Here is a 13,585-nt window from a genome sequence, read left to right on the forward strand (position 1 = left end):
TAAATAAAACTGATATACTTTTTCTTACATGTGCATAGTGGAATGACTGGCTTAAGGCCCTTGGCTTGATCTGACAACATGTTTTAAGAGGAAAACAAGGGCAATGGCTATAAATTATGTACCCACACACAAACTGGTTCAGCAATGCCCATATTTATGGGACACAATAAAATGAAGTACTTAGGAGAATGGTAGGATTTTGTCATAGCAGCTAAGGATATGTGGGAAGAGACTAAACAAAAGGTAATACAAAAACTGAGAAACTGGATGCTCTGTTTTATGGATATGGATAGGAAGTGAAAATGCTTCTAGTCCCTTTAATTTTATACACAGGTCAGGAATATTTTTATCAACCAGAATAGAAGTTGTGGATAGAAATTAATAAGGAGTTGAAGGATTTTATCTGGAAGGGGAAGAGGGTAAGAGTCAAGTGGGATAAGTTGATTCTTCCAATTGGATAAAGCAGATTGGGATTACCCAATTTGAATGGGTATTTCCGAGCTACACAGTTAAGGCTCCTATACATAGCACAAGTAGAAACTTATAATTTAAAGTGGAAAGGGATGATGATGAAACAGAGGGGAAGCTCAAAAATAAGTATAGACTAGGATTTTGGATACAGATCCTTAAGGAGAATAACAATAATCATACAGAATATTATATTCATAAAGTAGCAGAATGTATTCTAGGAACTAAGCCAACATGGGAATGGAGAAAGGTGATTTTGCTGATAGGGACGACTGCAATTAGGGGCACAGAGAATAGGCAAGAGGGGGCTGGAATTTATGGAGAAAACTGGTAAAAGAGCCAAGGTACTGGGAAAAATAATTAGAGATGGAAAGGTAACAGAATGGGAAGAGGACAAGAATTCATTTGGCCTTTACACTGGAGATTGCCTTCCCTATCAAGGACTGATCTCAGATTATAGGTAAAGAGAAAGGAACAGGGGGATCCTAAGTGAAAGACCAGCACTGGTAGAGTTTTTTAGTTGAATCTAGAAGAGAAGCTGCTGTTAAAAAGGAATAATTAGTAGGGAATATAAAATATTGCATGATAACTATAAGAATCAATCAGAGGAGGTTAGAAAGGATTGGGAAGAGAGACTGGATAAGCAATTCACCAAGAAACAATTGGAGTCTAGATGCATGGCTCCCAAATATGCAACAAAGTCTGGAAGATTTAGGATCTTTGCTTGGAGGTATTTGCATAGGTATTTTTATACCCCAAGCAGACTCCAAAGATTTTTTTTCCAGTAGACTGCAAATGGAGGTCTGATGGGGAAGAAAGAGGTATTTCGGAACAGATTTTTAGAGTGTAATGAGTTGGTAGATTTTAAAGATTTCCTGCAGACGTCTCTATCAGAGATACTGGGTGAGTAAATTGGTGTAACTAAGAAAATTATTTTTCTGAGCTATGATACAGAATTAGAATTGCCTAGACATAGTAAGGCATTGCTGAGTCTAATTATGGTGGCTGCCAAAAAAGCAATTACTAGAAAATGGAAATCAAAGTCTAAACCAATTGTACTGTAAGTAGTAAATATAGTAAAGGGTGACAGGTGCAAGCCATCTCTAGAGAGATAAAAGAACTGAAGTTGGATCTTTAGAAAATGGTAGGAGCAAATTGCATAGTTAAGATGGGAATAGTGGAATAATACATGCAGAATAATGTTTTGGAGGAGGAAGGAGGTTTAAGGGAAGGCAGGAATTGAATGTGCAATGTAAGTCCTTACTGAAAACGACTTTATAGAAGATTATATGTGATGTATAATTTACAGAACTGAAAATATGTCAGTATGGTTTGTTTTGATTTATATAACTGTATAACTGCCTATATCATAAGCGATAATTTAATAAAGATGTTTCTCATAAAAAAAAAAAAAAAAAAACAGGAACACAAGTATCCAACACTGGCCTATCTATAAACAGGCTTACATCTTGGGCCAAATTCCCAAAGACTTGCTTTCAGTATAAGTTATTTAGTCAGGTGTACTACACCGGAGTAGAGTCACTTACACTGAGAACAGGTCTTTAGGAATCTGGGTGTGGTGTAAGCATGTTTATAGACGGACCTTACATTGAAGTAAGTTACTTACACTGAGAGTACGTCCTTCAGAATCAGGGCAGGCTTACACTGCAGTAAGTCACTTGTACTAACAGCAACTCTTCTGGAATCTGGTCCTTTGTACTGCTCTGTTACTAACTATTACTATTAAATTTACAGCTATAGCGAGCACTATATAGGAATGCATGCCTGCAGTGCAGAGGGTACTTTAAAAAAGTCAGACAGTTGTTGTAGGGTTAAGGTAAGATAAATAATTTTAGCCCAGTTAGAGTTTATCAAAGTAATAGCCTTTTTTGCAAACACCTAGAGAAATTAAGCAAAGAAGAACTCAAACCATTCACTTCTCAGCCCGGCACTTGCTCTAAACTCATAGCAAGCACTAATAAACCTTAGCACTAGACCCCCCCTATACTGTAGAGAAGGACAAGGGTCTCTATTCGACCTTACCAGCCAATCAGTAAAACAGTTCACTGTACCTATCCAGGCATGTCCAAAGGGCAGTTTCAGGTGTACACTCTGGGCCAACTGGTGAATCTGGGCATTTTGAGGCAGTGTTACAACCGCCTCATGTACACAGACAACCATCTCCTCCTACCACCAAACACTAATACATGCGAGAGATGCAATTATACAGCCAAACTGGAGGCTAAGCACTCTCAACCCAAGACTGGACCAGACAGTCAAGAGGAGGAGGGAATTACTTGCATCACACCACCAGTCTCACATAGACCTATGAAACTAGCACCGACAAAAAACACACATAAATACATGAAAACATACTCGGAGGTTCTAAATAAAAATCTGCAAAAGCAACAGAGACCTCCAAAGCAGACACCCAAGCAACCTCCACCCCCCAACACAAACCATGAAACACATACTTCACAAAACCAGTGTGCCATGCAATCACAGCCCTTAAGGCAAAATAACATACCCAACACACTAGTAATAGGTGACTCTATATTCAGGCACACTGTCGTCCCATTCACTATGCTGAACAAGGAGAAGGTTACTGTTAGCTGCCTGTCAGGTGCCAGGATCCGCCACATAACACAAGCACTCAAGTCAGTCCAGAACAAGTGCAAATATGACTCTGTCGTTGTCCATGTTGGTGTGAATGACCTGAGCCGTACCTCCCTGGACTACATGAAAAGAGACACGGAGGAGCTCTCTGATCACGTAGCCCAGGCCGGTATGACCCTAACCCTGAGTAGCATCCTGCCATCACCAAGAATGATGCCACGGTATAAAGAAAAAAATATCAGTTTCAACAATTGGCTAGGCTTCTGGTGTCATTCAAAGGGGATCCAGTGTCTGCCAGCCTGGGATGACATGCTCGACAAGCCACGCTGCTTCGCTAGAGATGGCTTGCACCTGTCACCCTTAGGCTTTTGAATACTGGCTAAGCCTCTTGCCACCCCCATAGTGTCTTTTTTAGGCAAGGCTCAAAAGACAAACCCACCACCGTAAATAGCACATGTAACAAAAAACTGAGGGTGATGCTGCTCAATGCCAGAAGTCTAAACCTCAAAATGCACGCACTCGAGGCAGTCCTCAGTATGGAGAAAATCGATATATGTGCAGTAACAGAAACCTGATTTAAGGCTCCACAGAGCACTCCAGCACTACCAAGCTACAACTCATACCATACATTTCGGCCACAAAACTCAGACCGAAATACAAAAGGTGGGGGCATATCCATATTCATCAAGGATACCCACACCTCCAGGTTAGTGGCACAGCATGATGCTTCAGAGATCATCCACGTGCAACTAACAATGGGCAAAACTGCAATTCAAATTGTAGCTTGCTACAGATCACCCACCATGTACCACGACCCCCATTCTACATTTCTGGAAAGACTGGGAAACATAAAGGCCCTACCAAACACCCTGATGTTGGGTGATTTCAATTACCCAAGCATTAACTGGGAGAACTACTCAAGTACTAACTCCCTTGCCCAACATTTACTAGAATTTATAAACTGAAATGCCCTGGATAGACTGGTCAACACCCCCACCAGAGGTGACAACATATTGGACATGGTCATCACCAACATGGGTGACCGGTGTTCCACACTGGAGGTCAACCACTTGCTGGTTAGATCTGACCACAAACTAATCAATCTGGATATCCACATTCTGCCCCCAGCCCCAGTCAAAGAAATTACTGTGAAAAACTTTTCAAAAGCAAACCACGTTACTTAAGACTGAGATGGAAAGTTTCAAAGCCCCCATGCTAAAGGATAATGCTGCCCAAGCTGCAAAATCCTTTACTAATGCACTCTGTGGGCACCTACAAGAATGCATGGATTGTGCTATCACAAGCAAAACCAAGACTCTCTCCTCCAGGAAAAGGAAACCAGTCTGGTGGACCCTTGCTATGAACAAAGCTATACAATAGAAGGAGGAAACTAGTACAGAAAAGAGTAAAATCCCAAGAAGGTAAGATCCCTGATCAGTATCAGCAAGAAACTACAATCCCTCATAAAATCATTCAAGGCTAGCCTCAAAAGAAAAATTGCCAAGGTCTCCAAAGATAACCACAAGGCATTATTTAGCTATGTCAAGAATCTAAGTGGCAATTCTCAGATCTACTCAGAGTTAGTGCAGAATGGCACAAAATACACTGAACCGACCGATATCGCCAACATTCTGGCAGACAGGTTCAGTGCAAACTTCACCCTCCTCTCATCCCCAAAAGGGCCCATAACCATACCAGAAGAATGTAGTGTCCCTGAAATCACAGACACTCAGGTTAAAACAGCCCTCTCCAAAGCCAAAAACACAGCATCAATGGGACTGGACGGTGTCCCAGGCTGCATCCTACACGAGCTCAAAGATGAACTAACCCCTCACCTAAGCACACTGTTCAAACTCAGCCTCTCCACAGGCTACGTGCCCATAGAGTGGTGCACAGCAATGGTTATTCTGCTCCACAAAGGTGGAGCCATAACAGACCCCGAGAACTATTACCCTATAAGCCTGACTAGCTTGGTCTGCAAGGCTATGGAGTGCATCATCATGGATCTCATTAACAGAGATATTGGGACCGTCCAAACATTGGACCCTACCCAGTTTGGCTTTGTTAAGGGAAGATCATGCTCCTAAACTTGGTGGACTTCTTTGAGACAGTTACCAAGGTTATAGACGAGGGAAAGGTGGTTCACACAGCCTACCTAGACCTCGCAAAGGCCTTCAACACCATTCCTCACCATCCTGAACATAACCTCCTACATCATGAGATGGGTTGCCAACTGGCTCATGGACAGAACCCACATAGTAAGAGTTGTGAGAGCTAGGTCTGACTCTAAACTGGTTACAAGTGGAGTTTTCCAGGGCTCAGTTCTAGGACCCCTCCTGTTCGGTATATATTCTCAGAGGTACAGACAAGCACAGGAGGTCTATGGCTGACTATATTTGCAGACTGCAAACTAGGGGCTATAACTGACTCTCCGTCTGACACAGACATCCTCCAAAAGGGTCTCACTGAGACAGATATCTGGTGTCAAAACCATGGCCTCAAGCTAAATGCCAAAAAGTGCATAGTCATCCCCTTTGGAAAAAACAAAGTACCCACAAACTACCACATAGGTGGTAGCCTCCAAAATATGGAAGACGTAATAAGGGATCTGGGGACCCAAGTAGATAGTAATTTCTCCTTTGATAATCACATTGCCAAAGTAGTTAGAAAATCCTTCTATGTGGCCCACCTAATCACAAAAGGGTTTGCATCCAGATCAAAAGAGGTCATTGTGCCCTTCTATGCATCACTCATCAGACCCATCATAGAGTACAATGCCCCATTTGGGATGTACCTTACAAGACACCTGCAACAGCTGGAAAGACCACAGAAGTACCTCACCAAAAGGATCATTGGCCTCAAACAGATGCCCTATGCAGCTTGACTGAAGAAACTCTAGCTGTACTCGGTTGCATACCGCCTATTCAGAGGTGATCTATGCCTGACATACAAGGCCATGTCCAACCCAGAATTGATGGACATGCTCCACCTAAAGAAAACCATATCCCCTCGAGCCACACACTCCAGGGATCTAAACCTCACCACAACAATAAATAGCATGTGCTGGAGGGATAGATTCCTGTCCCAGAGACTTCTCATGCTCTGGAACAAGATTCCAATCTACAGGCAGAGCTCCTCGTTAACACCCTTCAACAGAAACCTTGACGAGTGGATGGGAAATAGAAAGTTTACCCCGGGGATCCCTTCAATAGCTCTGCTGGACAGAGGCACAGGGAACTAATCTAAGGGGGTGGCAAAAGCCAACACAATTGTGGATAGGCTTATAAATGCCTTCGGGCAGATAGCCTAGTAGCTACCTATGAACCTAAACAATGACAAAATAGTAAGTTCTAAGTGCTTCATTGTTAGGACTAAACACTTGTTTCATTTTCAGGAAAACAGAAGGAAAATGGCAAATTTCCTACAATTTTAGTAAAACAAAATATTTTCTAAGTTTCCTGTAATTGTTTCAGGAAACTGTAATTCTATATCTGAAACACATCGATGTGACATAAAACAATAACAATAAAAACAAAAATTCTACAACAGTGACTCTGTAATTTGAAATGAGATGAAACAGTCATTTGCTATGACTGTGGGTATAGTTTGTCCTGCAAAATACCATTTTTCTGTGAAAAAGTCCCACCGTGGCCATCTTAAAGGGTAGCAGCCCTATTCATAGACTACATCCAGAGACCAGCGATTCTCCATACAGATTTTATATCAAGCAAATGGAAAATGGCTATAGACGTCCTCGTGCGTAGGGGATGACTTTGCACAGACTCATAATTCTGACCAGCCTCATATGCAAAGCTATTGAAAGACTTATCATGGAACTAATCAATAAGGAGTAAGGACAGAGGGAACCGCCAGACACTGGACACATCTCAGTTGACATTCATCAAGGGCAGGTCATGCTTACTTAAGCTGGCGGACTTTTTTTGAGAAGGTCACCAAAGCAATGGATGAAGGTAAAATGGTACACACTGCATACCTTTATCTGACTGAGGCTTTTGACACAATCCCACACTTGGGCATAGTAGAAAAGAAGAAAAGTAGAAAAGCTACATAAACTGTGAGTAAATCCCTATGTCACCCACCAGATTGCCATTTGGCTCAAAGATAGCATGCAGGAGTTCAAAACAGGGGAAGCTACCTCCACAAAAAGGCTGGTCGCCAGTGGAGTCCCTCAGGGTTCAGTGCTGGAACCTCTTCTGTTTGGCATCTACTCCTCTAAAGTAAGAATCAATACCAAAGGGCTCTAGCTGAATAAATTTGCAGATGACCACAAACCAGGAGCAGTTACTGAACCCCCAAATGACTTGGCTAGCCTGCCAGAAGGATTTTCCCAAACAAGTAACTGTGCCAAAGTCGTGGACTGAAACTAAACTCCAAAATATACATTATTGTATCCTCTGGGAAAACATCTACCCTGGGAACTACCACATTGACAATACACCCCTAAGAGATGACCCAGTTGTTTGAGATTTGGAAACTTATGTGAACAGTAATCTAACCTTTGACCAACGTGCTTATAAACAACAAAGGGATTTTGACTAGATATAAAGATGTCATTATTCCACTTTACTCAGCCCTCATTAGGCCAGTCATTGAGTATAATGCCCCCTTCAACATGTATCTATTTGGATACATGCAACAACTTGAAGGCCCACAAAGATACCTTATCAAAAGGACACAAGCCCTAAACAATATATCCTACAGGTACTGCCTTAAAGCTTTTTCATTATAATCGGTATCCTGCAGCTCGCTAAGAGGTGAGCTGTGTCTGGCATATAAGGCACCCTTTCACCCAGTACTGATGGCTTTACTGCACATCAACAAGTCAAATGGTATCAGAAATACTTGACTTCCTTTTTAAATCCTTTTTTTACAGTATATTAACAATTCCTCATTTTTGTGGGATCTTTTATTTCTATAACTTTTTTTTCTTATGTTTATTTTTTCCACTTATAATGTGTTCACATTCTGGCCTGAGACTGAAATTGGTCCAATGGGATCACTGCTCTACCCCCAGTTAACAAAATGTATAAATAAATAAATAAATAAATAAATAAATAAATAAATAAATAAATAAACCTCTTCTTCAACAGCAACAGAATAGTTTGGAGAGGCATGTATACCTGGTAGGGGATACCACTGTTCTGGAAGAAATTCCCCTTCCCCATAAAACAAAGGTCATCCCTGTCCATATTCAAGTGCAACCTAGATCTATGGATGGAAAACAGAATGTTTACCCAAGGCCTGGCCCGAATAGTACTAACAGACAGATGCAGCTCCTAAATGCTTTACGCCACACATAGCCCCCCTCAAATTATCTATGGTATGATCTCATTTGTTCCCACTAGGAATGATGGATAATTATTGATGATGGGATGGGTAAGGTAGGCTGATCTAACACCACAAAAAATATGCTAATTTAATCACCAAACGGGAAACTGGCTAGGCTTAAAAAGGTCTGCAAGGGTCAGCTAGCCAAGTGCAGTCATTCCCCTTTGAACATATATGAGACCAAAATATTGGGCTTAAATATAATAAGTCCAAGATAACCATTTCTCAGAATATTCCCTTTGCTCAGAGATGTGGTGATGCTGGAACTGGCATATACACGTTTGTAGATGTGAAGGGGTTGCCTCTGTGCAAAAATAAGTTTAAAAGAGAAAAGAGATATTTGACATTCATTCTTTTCCTGCGTTTTTGGTCTTTTATTTGTTATTTTGGGAAACTGCATTGAGAGTCTCGACATTTCAGTAGGAAGGCTATACTGTGCGTCTATATATATATATATATATATATATATATATATATATATATATATATATATATATATATAGACATAAGAACTGCCTGGGTCCACATGGGTGGGGCAACAGGAATAAGGAAGGAGAAGCCATTCTAGACTTCTGTCTAGCAAATGGCTTGATAGTAGCCACCACAGAAAGAGACATAATCTCAACATCATACACAAGAGTGGCCAGCATGCAACTCAGGTAGACTTCCTCCTAGTAAGGAAAAGGCACTGGGGTAGAATCCATGATTGCAAAGTCATTCCCAGTGAAAAAGTCAGCCCACAGCATAAACCACTAGTTGCCACAATCAGCTATAAGCAGTGGTCAGAGAAGGCTCTAAGGTCAACAGAAACCAGGCTGAAGACCTGGAAGCTGACGGGAAAGAAAGTACTGCAGTTCAAGGAATTACTCAGGGATCCAGCACCTCCAGAAGAAGAGGAAGTAGATGGAGTTGAAGAAGAATGGCAACACCTCAAAACAGCATGTGTGAGGACTACAGAGCAGATTTGTGGCCGAGCCAGGTATGGAAATAAGGTACATAAGGAAAGCTAGTGGTAGAATGCAGAGGTCCAGGAAGTCATCAAAAGAAAGAAGGAATGCAGGAAAAAGAGGGAGATAGAAAAGACAGACCAGGCTAGGAAGGACTACTGGTTGGCTATCAAAGAAGCTAAGAAAGGAGTTGCAATAGCAAAGAATAGGGCATCAGAGGCACTGTACCAACTTCTGGAAAGTGACTCATTAATTGGCACAAAAAATCTACATCAGGTTGGAAGGCAAAGACAGAAAGATAAAGAAGATAGTCAAACACCCTTCATAAGGGATGCCAGCAGCAACCTTCTCACCAGTCCAGAGGACATCAAAGGCAGTGGAAGGAGTATTGCCAGCAGCTTCTGAATGAAGAAAACCCCACAGAAGCTGCCCTGCCCCGGAAACAGCCTACGATGAGAGAAGAAGAGGAGCCCACCCTAGAAAAAGTAAGAACAACACTAAGGAAAATGAAATCAGGGAAAGCAGCAGGCTCAGATATGGTCACAGCAGATATGATCAAGATGTGGGTGAGATAGGAGAGAAATGGCTCTTGAGGGTACTAATAGTAGTGTGGAGAGAAAGACATATCCCAGATGACTGGAGAATAAGCATACTCATGCCAGTGTACAAGAACAAAGGGGACATCCACAACTGTGGGCAGTACAGAGGTATCAACCTCCTGTCACACTGCATGCAAGTTCTAGAGAGGGTGACTGATGAACAGATACGCAGAGCAGTAGAAAGTAAGATGGGAGATGAGTAGTTCAGATTCAAATCAGGATGCAGCACAACTGATCTGAGGTTTGCAGTGAGACAGATAGTTGAGAACAAGCTAGATATGAGGAAAGATTCCAACTGGGCATTCCTAGACTTGGAGAAAACATATAACAAGGTCCCATGAAAGCTGGTTTGGGCAGTACTGTGGTGGTTCAAAGTTGCAGAAACATTGGTAGAATTAGTGCAGGCTATGTACAAGGACCCGATGATTCAAGTACGAACAGTGTTCGGTCTCACAGAGGGATTCTCAGTGGGAGTGGGTGTACATCAGGGTTAAGTTCTGAGCCCACTGCTGTTCATACTGGTGATGGACTACAGTAGTAAATAGGTCAGAAAGGACAGATCAACAAAGTTGATGTATGCATTACAGGCAGACTGAGCAAGAACTTCAGCAAAGGATAGGGGAATGGGATGCAAAACTGAAGACACATGGGATCAAACTAAGTACAGATAAGACAGTGGTAATGGCAGCAAAATGGAGAAATCAGAAGAAACTGAGAATTGAGATATAAGGGAAGGTAGTGAAACAGGTTAATAGCTACAAGTATCTGGGAGGTGTGGTTGAGGAAAAGGGAAGTCTGAATGAAGAGGTCAAAGGCAGAAACAGAGGGGCTTCAGCCAACTGGCACAGAGAGTCAGGGGTAATGTATGACAGAAGAATGCAAAAGAAGCTGAAAAGTGAGATGTGCAAAACAGTGGTGCGACCAGTACTACTCTATGGTACATAAACATGGGCAACAAAGGCAGAGCAGATGAGGAAGCAAGAAGTGATGGAAATGAAGTGCCTGAGATGGGTGGTAGGATGCACAATGTGGGACAGATGAAGAAATGAGGACATAAGAGCAGAAACCAAAGTAGCTTCAGTTGCACAAAAGATCAAAAAGAACAGATTACGGTGGTTTGGGCACCTGTGCAGAAAAGCAGAAGACAATCTGGTGAAGAAGATTTGGGACAGACAGGAAGAAGGTTAGAGGAAACAAGGGTATCCAGCAAAATGTTGAATGGATTGTGTGAGAGAAGTTTGTGACAGTCAGGCAAGAGTGTCAAAGAAGGCAGGAATGCAGCACTGAATCGAGTGAGATGGTGACAGTTAACAAGACACCCCGATCCGATGTAGAAAATGTGAAAATGGGGGCTGATGATGACATGGACCTAATGGTAATAGTCGGTTTGGCATTATGTTGACATGCTTAATCTCAACTCAACAACATGGAACTGAGCATGCTCCAAGGTTACTCCTCAGAACATGCCCTACTTTACCCCCATAAGGGTATCTTCCCTTTCCTCGGGGATTATCTTTTATTGCCCAATTGTCGACCATCTGCATTGTCGACTAAAGTGGGTTGACAATACAGAGATCAATCTTAGCCATGACTGACCAGCCTCATAGAACTAATCTCTCTCTCTCTATAGATATATTTATCTATCTATCTATCTAGAGATACACACACACACACACACATCTTTACATTCCTAAACATCAAAAGATAAAAATCCTAAACACAAAAATGTCAATCTAAAAAGATCAACACTACAAATATTGAAAACAACAACAAAAATAAACTAATTTTACACATGGGTTAGGGGAGCGGAATCTCTGAGATCACACAACAGCAAGAAAATATGAAAAGAACACATTGCCACTCCCCGCTCCAAAGAGATCTCACACACACACACATTGGCAAAGCAAGCAGCACTAATGCATGGAATTTTCTATATTCTAAATGTCTGACATTAGTGCTTGCAACTATATATATGTGTACATACACACACACACACACATATATATATATATATATATATATATATATATATACATATACACACACACACACACACACACACACACACATACACACACACACACACACACACACACACACACACACACACACACACACACACACACACACACACACACACACACACACACACACACACACACACACACACACACACACACATATATATAAATATATGTACACACAAATATACATATACAGGCACATATATACAGTCTCTTGATATATGTAACTATTCATTTCCTCTGCATTTGTCATTGTATTATTTTTATCAGGTTGCCCCTGGTTATGATTGTATTGTGTCGACATATATTAGCTTACTTACTCATTTATGAAAAAAGTACATACATTCCCATAGATTTATCAGACAACTGTGACACTTTGAGATGAAACTTAATGGCTACCTTTGAAATCAGGTAGCTGTCCAGAGCAACTCTTGTCCTAATAAATTTATTTAAAATGCATGTTCTCTGGATTCTTTAGTTTGTTCCATTTTATACTGTATACTACATTTCAAAACTTTATCATTCCTGAACGGCATGCATGCTGCATTACACAAAATCTATCACATGTGGAAACTGTATATTACTAATTAAGTGAGGGGAACTAGAGGAACTACTGTACTGTAAAAAAAAAAAAAGTTCCATGCTTAGCTTCCATGTGTGCTTATCATGTACACCTTTAACGATTAAGGGACTGAGGGTTCAAATCTCACTGCTTCATTGTGCTAGGGGTGTGTATGTGTGCATGCACACATGCTTGTTTGTGGTTTCTATTATACTGGAAAAGCATTCATTTAGATCCCTTCACTTCATGTTATCAATATTTTATGTTTTCATATGTAACACATGGCAACCTGGGTTCAGTTTCCCAAACAAACTGGCTTGTCAATCGTCCTATATTCAGCTGTTTTAAATTTCACTTCAGTCTGTGTGATTTAAAAAAAAATACAAATATTCTGCTTGAGCAGAAGGAAGAGAAGGTTTAACATTTCCACTGTGGTAGTTTTATAATTTGAAGTAATTTCACCATTAGGTAAGCATCATAAACAACATGGTCTAAAAAGAAACAGAAAAAATGGTTTACCCAATGACAGCCTTCTGCTAATCGCTACTTACCATGTGGATTCTGAAGCTGTGCCATTGTGGCCATGAAGGAACTTTGCGTCACATGACCTGGCATCTGCTGCATGATTGACTGCTGATGGGAGTGATGAAACTGTTGAGGGAACTGAACTGGCTGCAGGGTGGTGAGGCTACTTCCGACACTGTTAATAACCGGAACATTCTGTGCCTGTGTTGTTGCCAGACCTACACAAACAAGAGTGGAAGACAGTGTTCCCATTAGTGTGGAAAGCTGTATGTATCATTGACAGTTTATGCAAATCATGTTTCCTAAGCAAGTTAGTAAGAAACCATAAATTCACCCCCCCCCACCATTTAACACCCATATACCTTATGGAAATGTGCAACAAGTAAATGACCCAGCATAATGGGGCATGCTAGGTGTCCTTTAGTACATTAGGGACAGTTATTTTTACAGGATTATTCTCTGTAAGGCAACTAGATGCACACTAGAAATACAGTG

At 41.2% G+C, this 13,585-nt stretch overlaps 1 protein-coding gene across 3 annotated transcripts in view; it reads right to left on the reverse strand.

Moving 5' to 3' along the window:
• HNF1A (HNF1 homeobox A) overlaps positions 1 to 13,585 on the reverse strand; it is a 457,456-nt gene that overhangs the window by 98,326 nt on the left and 345,545 nt on the right. For all 3 annotated transcript variants that reach the window (XM_044068856.1, XM_044068854.1, XM_044068855.1), the window contains exon 7: positions 13,117 to 13,308. In XM_044068856.1, coding sequence (XP_043924791.1) covers positions 13,117 to 13,308 — 192 coding nt within the window. The remainder of the gene's footprint in view (positions 1 to 13,116; positions 13,309 to 13,585) is intronic.

Source organism: Protopterus annectens, chromosome 4.part0 (genome assembly GCF_019279795.1).
Source record: "Protopterus annectens isolate FY-2018-M chromosome 4.part0, PAN1.0, whole genome shotgun sequence".
NCBI lineage: Eukaryota > Metazoa > Chordata > Ceratodontiformes > Protopteridae > Protopterus > Protopterus annectens.